The 14,594-nt window shown below is 34.9% G+C and overlaps 2 protein-coding genes and 1 pseudogene across 3 annotated transcripts; 2 read left to right on the top strand and 1 right to left on the bottom strand.

Moving 5' to 3' along the window:
• Positions 1-2,772: 2,772 nt before the first annotated feature.
• Positions 2,773-5,641, bottom strand: LOC133697979 (uncharacterized). The gene is made up of 3 exons (XM_062120826.1): positions 5,196-5,641; positions 3,958-4,038; positions 2,773-3,096 (listed from the first exon to the last, which is right to left on the bottom strand). The coding sequence occupies exons 1-3, from the start codon at positions 5,358-5,360 to the stop codon at positions 2,935-2,937; spliced, it is 408 nt and encodes a 135-aa protein (XP_061976810.1). The 5' UTR covers positions 5,361-5,641; the 3' UTR covers positions 2,773-2,934.
• Positions 5,642-6,933: 1,292 nt separating this feature from the next.
• Positions 6,934-8,738, top strand: LOC133700422 (uncharacterized). Of its 2 annotated transcripts, none has more exons than XM_062123952.1 (2): positions 6,934-7,540; positions 8,399-8,738. In XM_062123952.1, the coding sequence occupies exon 1, from the start codon at positions 7,176-7,178 to the stop codon at positions 7,506-7,508; it is 333 nt and encodes a 110-aa protein (XP_061979936.1). In that variant the 5' UTR covers positions 6,934-7,175; the 3' UTR covers positions 7,509-7,540; positions 8,399-8,738. The 2 variants fall into 2 exon arrangements, with proteins under 2 accessions (XP_061979936.1, XP_061979929.1); XM_062123945.1 differs by having other exon boundaries at positions 6,937-7,535.
• Positions 8,739-10,862: 2,124 nt separating this feature from the next.
• Positions 10,863-14,279, top strand: LOC133697338 (uncharacterized; annotated as a pseudogene).
• The last annotated feature ends 315 nt before the right edge of the window (positions 14,280-14,594 follow it).

The raw sequence follows: 14,594 nt of genomic DNA, 5'->3' as shown, positions 1-14,594 counted from the left end.
TTTATATTTTCTATATTAAAACACTAACAAACACAACCAATATTTTTAAAATCTCTTTCATTTCAATTTTGTGGGTCTAAGGGTAACATTTTAACTTATTGTGAAAGAGAATATTCAAAGAATCTCGGTGAATGTTCGGTATAATGTTATAAACTATATTTGTACGTGTTTTAAAAGTGGAAAAAACATCAAATTTATATTTATTTTTTAATGTTTTTTTTATGTTTATGAAGTGCTATTGTCAAAAATTAAAAAAGATATGAAAATAAATTATTTTATTATATTTTTAAATAAAAAATAATTTTAAAAAAACATCAATCATACATCATCGTGGAATAAATTAAATATAGCAAGTAGTTGTATTCAAATAAGTTAACTTAAATGTAGAAGCACCATTGGCCAAGATAATTCTCCCATGGTTTGCAATTAAGCATCCCACTAAGTTTTGACTTTCCTCCCCCTTATCCAATGATTAGGCATCAAAGTTTCCAAGTTGACTCACATGATGACTCGGATTTATTCTAATGACATGGGATTAAGTTTTCTAAGGAATTTTAGAAGATTTAATCCAAAGCAAAGCTATTGGTTGTGTTTTCCCCTCGATTTGCTCTCCTCTTTATTCTTTCCCTACTTGCCTCCTCAATTCTCCATCTTGAAAGCTTTCTTAGCAGACACAAAAGTACTCTTGGGGAGACTGTGATTTGCTTCCTGTTTTTCATGATTTTACAAGTTGGTCCTTTTGGGTTTGAAAATCATAAGCTAGTCCCTTGATCCATGCTAATTGTTAAATTTTTAAAAAAAATGTATAAACAATCTTTTCTAAGTGCATCTTTGATCTTATCTATGGTATGTGAGGTTGGAAATTTTGATTAGGAATCAAGAATATTTTAGAAAAAATAATTAAATTGTCAAAAGAAATCCTACCAAAGATTTCGGTTACGAATGACTCAATATCATTTTAAAAAAAAATCGAAGGAATTAAGTAATCATTTCACTAAAAAAACTTAGATATTGGTAAAAACATTATATTAACGTCACAAATCAAATACGTACATCTAACATTTAGATTCAAAATAATAAAAGTAGATGAAAGATATGTTTGGTGATGCGATATATAGCATTATCTAAAGTATTTGATGATATGAATGCCATTAATTTATAAGTCTTAGTAGTGAGGTATTGAGGTCCTATTTATTTTTGAATTTCAAAAGTGTTTTTGAAAAAAAATTTAAATTTACTAGCAGGAAGCATGCCCATATGTGTTTGCGTTGGTCAGAGTTCAGCATCAGAAACTCTTAATCACAGACAAATTTACTAGCAGGAAGCAGGGATTTATATGGATATGATGAAATGGATTATAACAGCGAACAAAGCAACTCCTTTCTCCAGTAATACATATATAGAATTTGAAGGACCTCTCCAATCAACCAGTGGCTCTAATAGAACTAACCATTTTGTTGTCCGTTTGAATGTGTCCAGACATGTTTGCTCTTTCAAAAACTGTACAAGGTAAAACAAGTGACAACCATCAGGCCTGCTAACGATCAGCAAAGTTCTATACACGAACAATTTGTTCAAGAAGCGCACGTCATGAAAAGAGTAAAGGCTGGATGCTAACTCAATATACCTTGGATTCAATAGAGTGTCGAGCTCAAATGATCCAGCTTGTTTCTAAATCCAACATTATTAGATTTAGTTATATATTGTGTCCAAGTATTTGTTAGTCTGATATCTTATTAAACCCAATATTTTTAGAATCAGCTACATGTAAAGCCCACATAATTATGAGTCTAGAAAAATATCAAATCCAACACTCTGGAATAGTCTTCTCTCTACACTCCTAGACATATAAAAATCTTTCAAAAATCTATATTGTTCCAATCATCATTAATTTTGACTAAAAGTTGTTTTCATCAACATTAATATTGCATTCAGAATAATATATAAAATCTTATATGGATCTTATATATTTCCATCGATGTAAGTGTTATTTCCTTCAATATTAATGTTATATTAATGTTATGTAAAGAATGTTTTCTTCTTACTTATGTTTTCAAGAAACATAACTCTTCATAGCTCCACGCCTTCAGCAAAATAAAAAAAAGTTCATGGGTTATAAATATCCTCTAAATCATCCAAGTAAAGGATTTATATATTTCATATTCTCTTAAAGTATTCATATCCTTATAACATTTATCATGCATAAATAAGAACAAATATTTTATGTTCTTGAATTTAAAGCTCATTCCCTCATTTATTACAATTTTTATATAAAAAAAAATCATTGACTTTATCGTTGTAGAATCTCTAAATTTTTTTAAAAAAAAAAACTATTTTTATTTTTTCACCAACTATCAATTTCTTTAAAATTTATGGAGGAAGTATGGAAGTGAACATCTAAACACCCTTTATCCCAACACTCAATTCGAATTAATGAACATAGTCGATTTTGGAATATCATCACCAACCCATCCATGCATCATATTCTGGACATTTCCAGTCACCTTTGTCCTCACCACCAGTCTCATGATAAGGATCTAATACTTCAATAGACATTGTAATTATCACTGTTTTTCAAGGTAGATATAAAAAAACTACTTGCTTCATCATTTTACATATTATCTTATCTTTGGAGCCCCCTACTTTTAAGTACTTCAACCATAAATGACAGAAGAAGAGATGTAGCCTATCATGTAACCAAACTTTACCAAAGTGTGACGTTCAAACAATGGAGCAAGATATGAGAAATAAGATCAGCATGACTAACGGGAGTAGAGAATGCAAACAGACGAAGTGATCTTCATGTGCGATAGAGAATAGAAGAATAGAGTTGAATTTGCCAAGATTCACAAGTGGAGAAGACAGATCAATTGAGTGTTATCTTCTCATTAATTAATCTATCAAACTATACAAATTCTCATAAAGATTGAGAAATTAGTGAGCAGATCCTTCAGGAGTTGTATCCATTTCTGAATCGAAAGACAAACATAGGTTTTTATCTTGGCTTTGTATGACAGGAGTTGTGATAGATGAGTTCACCTCATTCCGGCCACCATGTGAGTCATAACTAGCATTGGAAATATTGTTCAGCTCATTCTGCAAATTAATTCAAAACAAAATAAATAAAATGAAATCACAATCAGAATTTGCATAACTAGTTAGGAAAATAACATAGCCTTCCCAAAACATGTTTGCAGCTTCAACTAAAGGCCATGCCTTCCCAGCAGTTGATTGCCTTTCCAGCATTCAGCCAGTACTTGGAGCATATGATCATGCTCCCACCCACTATGTTAAATATGACTTCTGTTCCAAAGGAACATTGAAAAAGTTGTACTTTCTGGTATCGCTAGATCATTTTCTATTGATCTTCTCAAGAGATGGGATAGCCTCAATTATATTATCAATGGCACCTTCCTCTTAGTTATTTTCCTATTCGTTCAATGCAGCACTTAAAAACAGATAGTATGGCTACCCATGAATATCGTAAGACTATTGGGTCTTGAACAGTACAATCTTCAGGATTTTGGAAAAGAGGAAAAGAGCCGGATATTAATATGTAAAGCACAGGTCAACAGATTGCAGCTGGTAAGAAGCAGGCAATAAAGAAAAGAAATTGGTAGAAGAGCATTTAATATATCAGCTTCTCCGCAGCAACCCAAGTTCGCTTGTCTGCTGGTTTTATCATCATTCACAATCTTCGCGCCTTAGTAAATTTAAAACTTTTACAAAAGGTTTGATGGACTCCTAAGATAAAATAAAACAGAAAGAGATGGAATGCTTGAGCAGCAAACCTACCCTTATGAGGCAATAAACACTGAGAGAAGAATATTTAATGAAGAGTTACTTCCATGTTTAGCAATCAAAATACCAAAGATCAGAAATATGTTCAAATGAATGCCAAATGCTTTTCCTGAATTGTGATGAAAAGGATTGTAAGTAAAAATTTCATGACAAAACCTGCAGATATGTAGAAATGTCTTCTGTTGTCACCATTACTCCACCTTGCTGCTTCACTGCCATCCAGTTACTCAGTTTCTCCTGAAGAAAACAAATGGTAATGTATGAGTGGATGGTCTTCACGAACATCAAAGTCATGTTCTATTTTCCAAAGGGTTGAATAAAGCTAATAATGGAGATGACAGCAATCATGCACATGATTTCACCACTCATATGCAGCTTATCATGATAATCCCATGATATATAGAGGAGACTTGAGAAATCCAGTTGAGCAATCTCAGCCCAAGAAAATAATTACCACTAGCTTTACTAAAACAGTGCCAACAAATATCTAGTGCTTCCTTGTTTGTTTCAGCAATAACCCAATCTGCTTATATTTAACAGAAATGACAGCACCAAAGCTAAGGCTAAATAACTACGACTAAGCAACATAATTAAGTGTGTGCATGTAAATATGGTCAAATTTATCAAATAGCTTATGGACCCTAGTCGAATAAACATAGAACAGAATTGTCTGAACCAGTTTAATCACTACATTTTTCCATCATTTTGCTGCTATCAATCTAAGATTCAACCAATTTAATGTAAGTACTTCACTACTCGGATAAGAGAGCGATCAAGAAAGCAAAGAACTACCATTTGTAAGTTTCAATATGATTGTCAGCATCCAACAATCATAAAAATAAAAACTTGGAAATCTTTTTTTGCTATTTGATCATTGAAACCCAGAAAATGAACAAAATGTGATAATTAGGAGTCTTCTCATTGTACCAAATACGATCTTTAACTAGGAACATTCAAATCCCATTGCTATTCCAAACTTGCCCATAACTTCAGACTTCCAAAGTGACATCAAGCATTCAATAATCCATAAGAGGCCAAAAGAAAAGAAAGAAAGAAAGAAAAACATCGTTCATATCATTCAGTAAACACGGTACTCAATCAATTCACTCAAGTTAAAACAACAAATCAGTAAACTTGATATGAGGCTAAACCAAAACCAACACCTATGATAATTCATATCACATACGTTCTAAAAAGCATAATAATCGTAACCAATTATACATTAAAGATCAAAACTTTCAACAACAAACACACCATCTACCCTCAAAAGTAGAATCAAAACAATCAAACCCCAAATGGGTTTTCCACAAATTCAATAAAGATGAGTCATGCCATACCAAAACAAGAAAAAGAAAAGAAATTGAAAAAAAAAAAAAAACTTTTTGTGGTCTTACGAGAGCATGTCTTTGTCCAGCTTCAAAAGAAAGCTTGTTATGACTGATTGCTTGAGAGTATAATTGAGAGAGTTCATTAGCAGAATTTCTAAACGCTGAATACAAAACTTTGTCACTCTCATCTACTATCGCTGCGCTACTTTCCACTTTCCTCTTCCTCGCCATAACTTTCGTTTTCCTCCTCTTCTTTCTGAGTAATTTTTTTTTGTGGCTATTTACAATAAATAATCTAATCTTTTTCTTTTATGTCTCCAGTTCTTGTAGTGGCCCACAGAATCCCCACTTTGGTCTTCTATTTGGCCCAAAAAACTACACTGCTCACAGCCACAGATGAATCAATAACTGAAGATGGGACTCTTTAGTTTTCCCAAAGTTTGGAACTTTGAGAGAGAGATTATTGGAGTGGACAAAGACAAACAGTTTTATAGCTTTCAATGCCAATTTGCAAGTATTTGAGTTCTCTTTGGCGTGTTATATTATATGGATTGGTGAGTTAATAGGTTGTTAGAGGGGTTAATCACTCCAACTTGGTCCCTGTACTATTCTAGTTTGATTAATTGAGTCCTCTTACTCCCTATACATTTTGATTTACATTCACGACGGGCTCTCTATCATGAGGTTGATGTTTAACTCGTATTATTCTATATGATTTGTATAGCCTGTCTAGTTATGAAATGCAAAGTGAAAGAACAAAAATCTGACAACATTGTCGAATCAAAGACGTGTGAAATCAGAAAACATGAATTGTCCCAGAGTCATCTCCTAGAGTGATGAGAAGTGCAGGCTTTCCAAGAGCTCTGCAGGCAACAATTCTCCCAGCAATGGATACTTGATCATTCTCTCTATTCGACTCTTCGTCATTGGCTAAATTTCACCTTCATTTAATCTCACTTGTGTGTTAAGAATCTCACAGTTTTTTGTTTTTTATTTCCCCTGGTTGCAGATATATGGTTTGAGCTTCTGGTGCCTGAAGAAGCAACGACAGAGCGAAGTGAGATTGGCGGATTTATGGGAGCAAAAACAAATTGATTTTGCAACATAATTATTAGAAAATGTTGGTACATTTGAGCAGATGACTTTGTCACTGCATACCAAGATATTCTCAATATCCAGGGAGTGGTCAGAGCGGTATGAGGCCATGTGGGACCATGAAAGGAAACATCCATGATTCTTTGAACAACTGCAACAAACTGCCTTGTCTGAAAATGTCTAGGTGGTCATTGGATGATATATTTTATATGTATGTCTCCGTCCTTTCAATCAAATTAATTTATATCCTACGCTAAAACTAAGAGAATCGTGCAGGCAAAGCATTAAATATTAAAGTTTGAAAAATTTTCATTCATGCTATATGCATAGGGAAGTCTTCTATATACGCCCATTTTTTCTATGTTTATAGGTTTTTTAGATTTTTTATCAAAAATGTTTATGGATATGAACGGCTGGCTTTCCTGTCAAACTATCCATCTTTAGACATGGCGCCCAAGTTGTGCTTGACTTCTCTTTTCATGTGTTGCCAACCAAAGGTCAACCCTTAAACTATGACCCATCTTCTCTGCTCCGAAGTCCAAACTGTAAGGGCACTATCGAACAATCATTTTGATCACAATTTACTAACTTGTTGGCTGCATCCAATCTGAGAAGCAACCCTCACCTCTCTTTCAGATCGTGTATTTGATATAATGATAATTTTTGCAGTTATAGATTTTTTAAAATATATATATATATATATATTACAATTTTTTAAGGTTTTTTAACGTCAAAAATAAATCACAAAATAAGCTCATATCTGTGTCACTACCTGTGATTTTTAAGGTTTTTTTCCTCTTTTTTTAATCTAAAAATGTGTCACGACATGAAAACAAAACAACAGCAGCAAGCAAACAACAACAAAAGAGGGTTAGGACAGTTGAGAAAGAGGATTAAAAATCTGTCTTAAAAAAAAGGAAAGTAATAGCAAAGAGAGAAGAGAGAAGAAAAATGGTGTTTAACAGCTTAATTGTATTATCAGTAGCCCACGTATCAGCAGACGTATGGCAACAAATAGCATGCATAAGGTTCCAAGATCGTGTTAGCAGTCAACAGCTCCTTGATCTTGTTTGCTGCTTTCCTCTTCAACAACTGGGCCGTTTAGCTCTTTTCGTCTGGACTTTCCTCTGCTTGCCTCCACCTGATTCTTTCCTGTCTTCTTACTCTTATTACTCCACATCATCAGATGATGAAGATCACCATCAGTATGGTCATCATCATCATCAAGCCTCTTCTTCCTCCTCCTCTGCTGATGTTGAATACAACTACTATGACTCTGACTAATTTACTCCAATTTGTTTCATCATTTGTGTACGGTCTCTCTCTCTTCTATATGTTTAATTTGTTTCTTTTGTTTTGTGGGGATTTTGTTTTGTTTATGAGGAAATTGTTGGGTTGTTTGGATTGGTGATGCATGATAATTTTGTGGAGACGAGTGTATATATCTACTGATTTTGTGGGTTTTTATCAAGATTCTTTTTTTGTTTTGCCTCAATCTGGCTTTTCTTTTCTTTTCTTTTCTTTATATTTATATGTCAAGATTGCATCTTGATGAGTGATGGCATCGTTAAAAGGCTAGGTCATAGCCATGGAGAAGATTTTAAAAAGAAAAGTTTGCTTGCTATCCTTGGAATTTGCTGACTTGTAGGTGTTTTTGCATATGCAATACCATTGAGGGTTATGTCCATTTTGAACTTGGATCCAGTAGGACTCCGCTACTTGGTGATGATTGCTTTTTGTCTTATACTTGTTTGTTATGAGGATGCTGCCCAGAACCAAAGTTGATTCTTTTCTCTTTTTTGAGCAGACAGCTAATAGATGCCTATCAAATATCATGTTATTTGACTAAAAAGATATGTCAATTCCTAGAAGCAAACTTTTCTCTTGAGGTGAATGAGATCTTTATAAGTATCTAATCCTCTCGATGATCAATTAGTTGATTACCCTGAACATTTTAGTTTAGCTATTAGAGATGGAAGATATATAATCTTGAAAATTTTCACCTAGATTATCATTTAATGCTATCTATTGATTGATTTCATTGGAAGTGCAATTGTCAATAATCATTCTACTTTCTCAAGTTCTTGGTTGCTGAAATTTCATACTTCATGTGGAAAACTTGCAGGGATAGAATTATTTTTGTAGATTGCTTAGTCTCTTGTCCATGTATGCAGTTGTAGAGTTTGTCTTGATAGAGGATCGGAAAAGATGATTGTGTTCAAGTTTTGACTTCAGTCGGCTACATCAAGCAAAGAGTTTCCAGATGAGTATGATAACTAAAAGGAGCTTGTTTATGTTCATCTTGTTTGTATCCCTCTAGCTGTTGACAGTGCTGAATCTTTGTAAGTCATTAATTTCAGATTTTTCAAAGTTCCGTATTTCATGGTTGTGTGATTGCTTTAAAACTAAAGATACAGTTTCTAATGCAAAATGTATTATAGATAACTGTTTGTACATATGGATGATTCTGGACTTCTTATTTCATTCGTTTTGAATGACTCTTTAAATCGACTACTTTACATGTGTGACCATTATGAAATTGTGATATTGGCCTAATTTCATTCAGATTTTTTGGGATCTTTATTTGTTATGTAAATGTATCCAATTTTGTAACTATTTGATTATTGAAATAGAAATTTATACAAATTCTGGATTGGTTATACATGATGGGATAGGATTTCGATTTAAGCAATTGAAATAAACCATGAAAGACTGGATGATTACTTAGATACTGAGTTGCTTTTAAACAAATTGTTCTTGGAAATTAAATTGTTAAAAGCCTCACAAAAGAGTTGTGTTGCAATCAAACTTGTTATGCCATATCCCACATTCATGTACCTTGTGAAATAGCAATAACAACAAATGATATTGATAGAGAGATGAAAAGAACTGCATATGTAGCTGAATATCATAGCTCTATACATTGAAGTATGGAAGAAGCAAGTAGTATGAATATTCTCCTTCAAAAACTGTTTTACAAATACTCTTAAGATCGTATGACAAATGCAAGAAATATGTAGCAAAGGAGATGGAAATTTTGGGCAGTTGCAGAAAAGAAGACAAAGAAGTTTGAAAAAAGAAACCAGAATAGCACAGGTGAATGCCCATAAAACAGGCAAATGATATGGCCTCTCATTTAGATCCTGAGGTCGTGAGTGATCCTCTGTCAGATTGTTTTGCAAATTGCTGAGAAGATAGAGATAAGAAACTCTAAAAAGGGTCTATGATTTGGTTGATAGAATATTGTGAGTTGGAATATGCCTGGTAACCGTTGGATATTGTCTGTTATTATTCTCACTGGTGTAGGGGAATCCAGCCCTAACATCAAAAATTGAAAAGACAAAAGGCCAGCTCTTTCCAATAGTTAAAAGGAATCCATTCCATTTTATGAACTGGCTTGCTGGTCCTTTCTCGTGAAATATATGATTTTCGGTTGCACTGCCACATGACTCAAAACATTGCTGCAGCTCGATTGCCCTAACCTACAGACAGACATCCTCAAGGAGAAACATAATTTTTCTCAGATGGCTTTTGAAGATTGCAAACCATATGTAGAGACTGCAGGTTTCTCATTACTTTTGACCCTATGTTTTCCCGTGTTGCTTTCCGGAGAGTTGCCTGAAGCAGCTATGGTTGGTATCCCTATGCTCAAATTCTAGCTGCTGCATTCTATGATATCGCAACTGCCTTATAAGTATTAATCAAAACGATCAGTCTCTTGAGAATGAGTTATCCAAATGTGGTTTTCCTGTCCTTTGTGAAAACAGAAACTAGATATGGAAAGATAAGAGAGGAAATATGTTGGAAAGTTGGCAAGTTAGTTTCGATGAGAATGAGTATACGGTCTTCGGCATCTTCACTCGTCGTTTTCAAACTTCTCTTGAGGCTGTCATTAAGAGGGTCTTTGCGAGTAAGAAGAGCATCCACTGGCCATTTTACATCCTTCAGAGTGTTGGGAAAGTCTCTGCTATCATCAAGTAGCAAGAAAACTTGTGCATTGGGAGATTAGAGGGCCTTGAAATCTGGGGTGAGTAACAGTTGGGAGTTCTGGTACTCTCTGTGTAAAACACAGTTGAAACCTGTTCAGGAAGGCTCATCGTTCGTCGGCAACAGCCAGGCCATCTTCAGTGAGATTCATGGGACGATATCCCAAATCAGGGGAAGCATTTATGTGCGGGACATGCTCATGGGATTGGTTCAGCATGCATCTCCGAGTCTCCATGTGCAGGACATGCACAATGACTTGAACACGACATGACCAGAACGAAAACACCATACAAGTCATTCATGCTAATTCTTATATGGTAATGGGTTGTCACAAATCGGATTTTTATTATATTTATTATTCAACGAGTAAAATTCTTAAAATAGAGTTTTGGATATGAGAGTTTAAATAGTGCCCGTACTATTTATTGTTTAAAATAAATTAATATATATATTAAAGTATAACTTGAACGGAGTTTTTAGAGAATATATATATATATATATATATATATATATATATATATATATATATATATATATATATAATCCGTCTTCTTATTAACTTTTTAAAAGTAAAAGGGAATCAAGATTATAAAAAAAATTAAAAAGTCAACGAAATATTAAAAATAAATAAATTAAAGTTATCTTCTTAGCAAAATGCGAGGTCATATCACGTGTTTATTTTAAGCTTGACAAACACCTAAAAAATAGTCTTTGAAAAAATAAATAAAATGGATTTCATTTAACTAAAAAAACCTTTATAAGTGAAACGCAGCGTTTTTTGTATTCTCATTCTACGATGTACACACACATCTCTCTATCTAGCCTGTGTTCAGTCAGTCACCTTCCCGCCGCTTCCTGCCGTTGCCTCTTCTCTTCCTTCGACCTCCGTGTCCAGGCCTATTGCACCGGCTGCCTCTTCCGGTTAGTATTGCAACTACTCTTTCTTTCATTCTTTTTGTCTCATATCACTGTTAGACTTGGGACTTTTGAAGCAGAAAAGAGTGTGTACGAGTGCAAGGACTATGAACTAACTCCTATTTAGTCAAAGGCATGTGCTTTATTTCATGGACATAAGGATTGTTAAATTGAAAACACAATCTGGGTTTTGCTCATTTGATCAAAAGCAATTAATTGCATGGTTAAAGCTTGAATCTTGATCTTTATAGATTAGTTTTTGTCCACAGTTTTTAGCTTGAATGAGGTTGATTGAGAACACCCAAATATCCAATATAAATGAATAATCCTTGATTAAGGAAACAAAATGTGCACCAATAACATTAATCTGTCAGGATATGCTTTTGACATGTGGTTACATTGAGGAAGAGAGATGAAGCTAGGCCTGAGCCGAGCGTGTCTTTATGGCTGCTGTTGCACACCGATTTTTCTCTTCATCAATGCCGTCTTTAACAACAATTAAACCAAAAATACCCCGCTTTTTTAGGCCACCTAATTATTTAGCTGCTTCATCAGAACTTAAAAAATGTCATGGTGGGCAAAAAACGTTGCCTCCTATGTTGGGGCGTCTTTTGTGGAGTCTGATAATGGCCCTGACTCCACTCTCCTGTCCTGTGTAGGGAGCTCAATTGGCTCATTGAGGACTCACTTGTAAACCGCTCTTCCTCCTCCTCGTGCTTTTCCTTTTCCCAGTATAAATATGATACTAGTGGTAAAAATGAGAATGTCATGTTACAGATAAGTTTGGATGATCTTTACCAATTGTGGGAGCAGACGATTGAAGAGAGGAGGCTTTACCAGTATATAGTAGGGTGTGAGCACTGGAGGGACTTGGTGTTGAGTGTGCAGGAAGGGGTCTTCATTCCGAGGCCAAATACAGAATTGATTGTTGATCTGGTAAGTGACGTGGTTTCCAAAAATGAAGAATTGGGACAAGGGTTGTGGGCAGATGTGGGTACGGGTAGTGGTGCTATTGCTATAGGTATTAGAAGGATTTGGGGGAGTTATGACACTGATTTAAGCCCAATTGCAGTTTTGGTGGCAACTCTAATGTGCCTGTATGGCCTTCAGGATGTGATTGAAGGCAAGGATCTTGGTTTGAGCCATTAAAGGATGTTGAAGGACAACTTGTAGGTATTGTGAGTAATCCACCATACATACCAAGTGACAAGCTAAAGTTGGTAGACATGAACCAAGACTCGCATTAGATGGTGGTTCTAGTGGGATTGATTATCTTGTTCATCTTTGCAATGGGGCTTCTGCAATGTTGAAACCTGATGGATTTTTTGCTTTTGAAACTAACAGGGAGAAGCAATGTGAGTTTCTAGTAGATTGCATAGAAAATGGCATTGCTGGAAGCTTTTGTAATCTGAACATTGCTGGTATTGAAAGATTTGTGACTGGGTTCCGCAGACGAGTAACATAATTGTTAAATGCCCCTTTACCAGCCATCAAGAGAGATGCAAGACTAGTTGTGTTGCGATGTAACTAAATTTAGTAATATCTAATGAAATCATAGTACCATCATATTAGTTTTCTGATCGCTTTGAAGCTTTAGCTCTCCCCTTTGTCATATCATTGATGACCTGAATGTGTTGAGGTTTAAAAATTGAAACTTATTTTGCTAGTTAGTGTGGATGTAGGAATCTTATGAGATACTTTTGCATGTAGAGTCGCCGCAACTTCTTTGTCTCAAAAGTTTTGGTTGTTTTCGTCTCTCTGTTGATTGATTTCTGAGTGTTTGATCCATTACAAAAACATATAAAGGAATACTGATTCAAAGAAAATAATCTTTTATGTCTCAATTTTTCTGGTTTTTATAAAATCTGAAATTCTTCTCAAGAGTTGTACTACATTTTAGGAGGTGTGAAACTTTTGTTTTTGTCATGCTGCTGGTAGTGATGTGTTTTAGTTTCAAATTTGTTTTAGCAATTCTTCAGCCACCAAAATGAGCATTGTGTACAAAGATGTATGATGCATTTCATATCTTTGGCTTTGACATAAAACGGGAACTTCAGGTGCTTTGTGCTTTAATATCCTGTTTAAAAACTACTACTGTTCTGATACATCATATATAACATATTCAGCTTTGATGTTCTTTCAGTAGGAATGAGTCGTGTACAAGGACCTTCATCCCTTAAGAGGAAACGGCCAGAACTGAATTCTCCAGTTCAATCTCTGACTGAACATGAGCGTATCCTCTATGATGTGATCCGAAGCAAACAAGATATTGGAATCTGGACCAGAGACATGAAAAAAGAAGCCAAACTTCCAGATAATGTGGTAAATAAATCTCTCAAGGCTCTGCGGGTCAAAAACTTGATAAAAGAGGTGGTGAACATCCAAAACAAGGGGAGGAAACATTTCATGGCAACAGAGTTTGAACCTTCAAAGGAAATCAGTGGAGGGGCATGGTATCTTGAAGGGAGCCTTGATACAGAGTTTATCGAGTCACTGAGGCAGTTATGCAAACGCCAAATAGAAAAGAAGGGGGTTGCCACTTTGGAGGAAGTTACAGATTCGATCAATAGTTATCCAGCCTTCAATGTTGACGTGACAAAACAGCAAATTGAAGAGATCCTGAGGACTTTGATTTTGGACAATGCAATCATGGAAGTGAAGAGTAATGGAGTGGGTGAGTTTGCTTCAATTCCTTTTGGAAAAGTTTGCTATAGATACATTAGCAAGGGAGCCCTTGGAGGGGAACCAAAAGCAGGGGCATTAGCTTCCATCCCGTGTGGAGTTTGTCCACGGATAAGTCAGTGTACACCTGATGGCATTATCTCTCCAAAGACTTGTGTCTACTACCAGAAGTGGTTGGATTTTTAATTTCTAAGCATATATTTTAAAAAAATTATCTCGTTTTTTTACATTTAAGACGTCGAAAAATCTCCTTTCTGGATACCATGTTATCATTTATATAATAGAATAGTTTGCATTTTTATTATTTCTCATTGGAGTCCCCTGTTGTTCTGTGCTGCAATGTTATTAAGCGTCTCCATTCTTAATGTCCAGCGGCTGGGTTTCAACTTCGAGACCTTGTGATATTTTGTAAAGCCCTTCAGGAATAACAGTTCATGTTCTGTTAATACATATAGCTAATTTCTGTTGCAATTCTATTGTTGCTTGAGGTATAATGTGATTTCATTGGAAAAATGGATTGGGCTAAATACATAAACCCCGTGCATCTTCCTGCTCTGGCATTGATGGAACCAAAACGATGCTCATGTGATAGGTTTTACTTTTCATGCTGTCTTGGCTTCTTTTTTGTTTCTTCATTTGTTATCACTGATTATGCTCTAAAGCTAATGCACCTCCATTATCACTTCTTTTCTTTTCTGAACATCCTCCATTATGAAAGAGTCATATTTACGATGCTTTGTGCATGATTTACAATTATAGCTGCAAATTGCTCGCTCCCTCTCTTAT

This window comes from Populus nigra, chromosome 1, assembly GCF_951802175.1.
Source record: "Populus nigra chromosome 1, ddPopNigr1.1, whole genome shotgun sequence".
Taxonomy (NCBI): domain Eukaryota; kingdom Viridiplantae; phylum Streptophyta; class Magnoliopsida; order Malpighiales; family Salicaceae; genus Populus; species Populus nigra.
Note: the sequence above shows the minus strand (reverse complement) of the source record. Positions and strands in the feature narration are given on the sequence as shown.